The 6,000-nt window shown below is 41.3% G+C and overlaps 1 protein-coding gene across 2 annotated transcripts in view; it reads right to left on the minus strand.

Annotated features, from left to right (window-relative positions):
• The window catches only part of ACBD6 (acyl-CoA binding domain containing 6), a 234,328-nt gene extending 231,624 nt beyond the window's left edge, over positions 1-2,704 (minus strand). Inside the window, exon 1 of one of the 2 annotated variants that reach the window (XM_032652400.1) lies at positions 2,173-2,704. In XM_032652400.1, coding sequence (XP_032508291.1) covers positions 2,173-2,394 — 222 coding nt within the window. In that variant the 5' untranslated portion in view covers positions 2,395-2,704. The remainder of the gene's footprint in view (positions 1-2,172) is intronic. The other variant, XM_032652408.1, reaches the window with a different exon arrangement.
• Between the last annotated feature and the right edge of the window lie 3,296 nt (positions 2,705-6,000).

Consider the following 6,000-nt stretch of genomic DNA (forward strand, 5'->3'; position numbering starts at 1 on the left):
GCTGAGTATCCCCACCTGTGCTAGTGCTGAAGGTTCCTCAACAGGAGCTTCAAATTTTCATTGTCCTCTAGTTTCACAGGTGTCAATTAGTTATCTTTTGCTGGGAGAGTGCAGGCTAATGCATGGAGGACCCAAAAAACCCTGTTAATTGGTGTGATCTTTCTGAAACTTCACTAAAAGATAATTGTGCAGTCATAGGCTTATCCAAGACTAAAAGAGCTATTATGTCATGTTAGGGCTCTGCCTGAGAAAGTAAGGTTCACATCTCACCTTATTTTCAGCCTCTTCCTGCTGACAAAATAAGAGTGCTATTTAGAATAGAAAATGTAATTATTTTATGATAAAGGTTGATTTTATGAGAAATGTAATTATTTTATGAGAAATTCTGATCCACCATACAGGAATTATATTGGACTTTCAACTTTGTTATTCTATCAAAGATGCTATTTTTAATACTGCCACAGAATTCCGATAAAAACAAAATATTTAGAAGAGATTGATAAACACTGTGTGCCCTAACATATCTAAGTAAGCATAATCTTATTCTCTAATTCTCTAATAATTATTCTCCAATAACGAGAAATTTTATTTCCAGAAACAGAATATCTCTAACCACACTAATGTCAAGAGGGTGAGGAACACACGCCTTCCATACTATCTGGATGAAGTATATTCGAGACAGATGGTTGCCAGCTGACAGGTGACTATAGTTCACTGATGACTCCAATATCAGATATTTAATAATGATGAGGCTAATATCAATAAATATATGTCATAGAAAGAAAAACAATGTTTTTAGGAAATTTGGAGAAAATTAGTCTTATACTGCCCAGAGAATCATCAGTCAGCCATGTTACTGGTCCAAGCGCAATGCTCAATAAATTCTTGTTAAATAACTGAAAGTCTCATTTTAATGTTATTAGGACAGGATAAATGACCAAAGAGAAAACAGATATCCAGGACTTCTGCATGAAAACAAATTCTGAGGCCAATTCAGGCATATTTTCATTCAACACTATAATTTATACCATTTGTTCCTACCAGCTATATCTCTCAGGTCACTTTAACAGATATTCATGAATCTTCAAAAGAAGGTTCATCTCTACTTAGTATATTCAGTTTAAGAATATAGAGGGACCCCACAACTTTTTTTTTTTTAAAGAATACAGGGGGAAACAGATACCAAGAGGCATAAAATGGGCTGTTATCCAGAACTTCATTCCTTCCAGTGTTCCAAAGAGCTGGAGTTTTTCTGAACTGTTATTTAACTCTCGTGAGCGATTTTTCACATGTTTAAATCTAAACACCTCAAGTAACTTTGTAAGTCTCTTTATGGCAAGTGTCATGATGCTTTTGCTTCTCTGCATCCTCCACAGGCATAACACCCAAGTGTTTTGCCATAAAAGATGCTGAACAAGTATTTGTCGATTATGATAAAGCAATTATTTTTCTAACCCAATTACTCTTTGAGGATAAATTAAAGATGTCTCATATGACATTATTATTTCCATACTTCCAGGTAATCTTTGAAGCCTTAGAGTCAGGAGCTACAATCTCGTTCTAGTTCTCTATGACCCTAGGCAAGTTATCTCCTCTCTCCGGGTTTCCTTATTCCTAAGAGAAGGGCATTATTTCATCTGGTGTTTTCCAGCTCTAAAATTTTCATAACTGTATCTAACACAAGCATATTCAGCCAAAACATAAGTCTAAGATATTTAGGGTTTAGAAAAAATCACAATAATAAAAGTAGTAATACTTTACTTTGCATTGCATCATCCTCTTTATTACAATCATATTATTCTCAGAAATGTTTTTTTAACATTACTACGTTTACTTCCAAACGACCCTCTGGCAAGAGTGAACGATAAATCTTGTTTTGTAAATGTTCTGAAGCTGGTGAAAGCGTAAGTTCAAGGCCACTAAGCAAGTCAAAGAAGACACATAAAAACTGTCATTCAGGGTCAGCTAAACATCACTCCTCGGATAGCAGACAGGTCCTTTCCATGTCCAGAATGATGCTAATCCTTAGGAGATGATTAAAAAACAACACACACACACATACAAACTTCATTACACCTAGCCATTAATCAAGCACGTTTACTATCTGTTTTTCGGAGGAAAGAGAAGGCCTGTGGTCGCTCTCCCGCATCCACCCCATCCCTGCGACTTTACCTGCTTGTACCGGGCATACAGGTACAAGAGCTGCTCCCTGCTGGCCCCTTGAACCAGGCCTCGGAAGTGCGCGGCAGCCTTCTCAAACAGCTCTGTCAGCCTCCTGGACGCCTCGGTCTCCGGGCTCTGGAGAGATTCCATATCCACGGACTCGTCCCCCGAGCTCAGCTCTCCGCCGCTGTCGCCCGTAGTGGCTCCCGCAGGCAGGAATGGCGAAGCCATGTGACCGCCTGTCTTCTACAGACGGGGTGTGACGCCGGCTTGGGGTCCTGGCCCACCAGTCTCGGTCTTGAACCAGAGCTCAAGTCGGACCCAAGCTCACTTTCTCGCGCTCCTCGCTTAGCTCTGCCTCCCTCTCGCCCCCTGCCCTCCCCGGGCGTACGTGGCTGGCTCCACCACCCTCTGCAGCTCTCCCCCGCTGCCCGGCCTCTTCCGGTAACCCCGGGCTAACAGCGCGCTCCGAATAGCTCAGGTCTCTCCAGCGGCGCGGCGGGGGTCCGCGAGCAGCACAGCAGGAAGTCCGGGAGAAAAGGAGGCGGGGCGGCGTGGGCGCGGGGCGGCGTGGGCGCGGGGCGGCGTGGGCGCGGGGCGGCGTGAGCGCGGGGCGACGTGAGCGTGGGGCGGTGTCAGCGGCAGAGCACGCGCCCGGAGCTGCGGCCGGCGGCCTCTTTCTCACTGGGCGGGGGAAGCGTGGGTGGCCGTTCTTTGGGCACCGCAGCTGTGTTGCGGGATTCATGCGACCGCGCTGGGGGAACGCTGCTTGGAGAAACGTCGTCAGTTGTTGAGGTGTCTGTTAATCGTTTCGTTGAAAATACTAGGCCATCGGGGGTGGGGGAAGGAGGCCGTCTATTTGGTAGTGTAGCGATAGAAGCGGAGTTGTGGGAAACTTGGAGCTGAGGACGAAGGTTCCGCCTGCGCCCGCCTTCCAAGGTTAGGTGTCCCGAGCGCCCCAAATGGGCCTCGGATACCTGCATCCGTTGCTGGAGAGTTTGGTTCTAACTTGAATAGTGAATGGAAATTTGGGAGATGGGGCCTTCAGAGCCCAAATTGTGTGATTGGTCCAGTCTCTCCGTGTCTTGCTTTGCATGCGTCCGTGACCCCCATCTCGCTGAACTTTATGGGACCCCACCCACACCCCAGGGCCCTTAGCGCGGTGCTTCTTCCCAGCTCAGCCTTTGCCACTGTGCTTTGGCAGACCCTGAAAAGTGAAAACAAAAATGTACTACATAGTTCTGCCCTGGACGAACTCAGAAAACTGCAGCAACTATAACGTGATTGTGATAGTGTCAAAGAAAATAGTCAATAACCTGTAATAGGAGTAGAGGAGAGGACATCCCTGGTGGCACAGTGCTTAAGAATCTGCCTAACAATGCAGGGACACGGGTTCGAGCCCTGTTCCGGGAAGATCCCACATACCACGGAGCAACTAAGCCCTTGCGCCACAACTACTGAAGCCGACGCGCCTAGAGCCCATGCTCCGCAACAAAAGAAGCCACCGCAATGAGAAGCCTGCACACCAAAACAAAGACCCAATGCAGCCAAAGATAAATAAATTTAAAAAGAATAGAGGAGAGTTTTATTTGAGCCAAACTGAGGACTATAGTCCAGGAGTTAGCCTCTCGGTAGCTCTGAGGAACTGCTCTGAAGAAGCATGGTTTTCAGCACAATTTTATGTTCTTTCAGAAGAAAGAACATCAAACCTGATAAGAATACATTCCTTCAAAGTTAAAAACAAACAAAGAAACAGATTAGCTTGTACACAGCAAGTTAGTATGGCTTTGGCACCTAGGAAAGGAGCCTTATCGTCAAAGGAGTACTAGCATGGATGTCCCAGAAAGGGAGACTTTTATCTCTGTCTTCAGAAGGGACATTCTTTACTTCTGGACAGTGCACACTTTTCTTTATTGGTTAGAGCAGATATACAATGCGTGTTGATGGGCTACAAGGCAGGCTGTTCTAGATAGCATAAAGTTCAAGCTAAATCAACGTATAAACTAGAGTGACTTGCCCATACCTCAATATGTGAAAATTTCTTCCATCAATAGTTAAGTTTTACTGAGTGGTTATTATGTCCTAAGTGTTGTTAAAAACAACAACAACATTATATTCATTTAGTTCTCAAAACACTGTAATAAGCACCATCAGAATGGTACAAAGAAAGTGTTCTAAAGAATGGTTATTCACTGTTCGGGGTTAGGCTTTAGATAGGTGGACAGGGGAGAAGGGGTAAACAGGGTGAAAGAACAAAGAAAAAAAGCAGGAAGATGAGAAACCTTGGATCAGGATTCAACAAACATTCCTTGAGTATCCCAAATGTACCACTGTTAGTCCCTGCTCTCAGGGCACTCATGGTCCAGTCAAGGGATGGCTGATGAACAAAGTCTTGTAATTAAAAAGTGATAATAGTAACTTATTGATTCCCTTACTGTTTAAGGGAGTTAATTCTTACTGCTTAAGGTAGGTACAGTTATTTCCCAGTTTAGACAGGAAATTAGCCCAGAGTGGTTAGGTAACTTGCCCAAGGCTGCACAGTTAATAAGTAGAGAAACAAGGGAAAAATCAAAGTTGTAAGTTGTTTTAGTCAGAAATTAGCCTGCATATGGTGTAATGATAGATGATGTATCTGAAAAGTAGACTGAAGGGAAGGTACATGGACATTTATATATCTCTGTGGAATTTTTATTAGAAATGGGAATTAAGTATTATCAACAGTTTTTTCGGCAGCCCTGGAGATTATGTTTCTTCTACTTTAATCTTTTAAAGGAAATATTAATAAAGTTTCTATTTCAATGAATTATCTGAACGATATTAATAATTAACAGGAACTTAATGAATTATATTAACAAACACTAATAAATTAATATAAATTTTAATGTGTTATGTTAATAGATTTCCTAATGTTGAATTACACTTCTATTCCTGTAATAAACCCACTCTGGTCTTGGTCCTGCTTTTTTGTTTGTTTGTTTGTTTTTTAATTATTTCTAGGTTCAGTTTGCTAATATTTTCTTTAGTATCTCTACAGCCCTATTTAAAGATGACTGACAGTTTTCCTTTTTGTTCTGTCCTTTCTCAATTTTGTGTCAGGGTAATGGTAGACCTGTAGAATATATTTAGAAGTTTTCACCTTTTTCTGTATTCTGCAACAGTATAAATAACATGGGAATAGAGCAAGCACAAATCTCATGGCTGGTGGGAGTGTAAATTGATACAACCACTTTGGGAAAATGTTTGGTACTATTTACTAAAGGTAAACATGACCAATTCTACTTCTACCCAGCAAGCATGTAATATATGCATTCATCCAAAGACACGTATAAGAACATTCACAGCAGCACTATTCCTGATCTCCCCAAACTGGAAACTGGAAAAATCAAAGTTGTAAGTTGTTTTAGTCAGAAATTAGCCTGCATATGGTGTAATGATAGATGATGTATCTGAAAAGTAGACTGAAGGGAAGGTACATGGACATTTATATATCTCTGTGGAATTTTTATTAGAAATGGGAATTAAGTATTATCAACAGTTTTTTCGGCAGCCCTGGAGATTATGTTTCTTCTACTTTAATCTTTTAAAGGAAATATTAATAAAGTTTCTATTTCAATGAATTATCTGAACGATATTAATAATTAACAGGAACTTAATGAATTATATTAACAAACACTAATAAATTAATATAAATTTTAATGTGTTATGTTAATAGATTTCCTAATGTTGAATTACACTTCTATTCCTGTAATAAACCCACTCTGGTCTTGGTCCTGCTTTTTTGTTTGTTTGTTTGTTTTTTAATTATTTCTAGGTTCAGTTTGCTAATATTTTCTTTAG

This window comes from Phocoena sinus, chromosome 1 (assembly GCF_008692025.1).
Source record: "Phocoena sinus isolate mPhoSin1 chromosome 1, mPhoSin1.pri, whole genome shotgun sequence".
Classification (NCBI taxonomy): Eukaryota; Metazoa; Chordata; class Mammalia; order Artiodactyla; family Phocoenidae; genus Phocoena; species Phocoena sinus.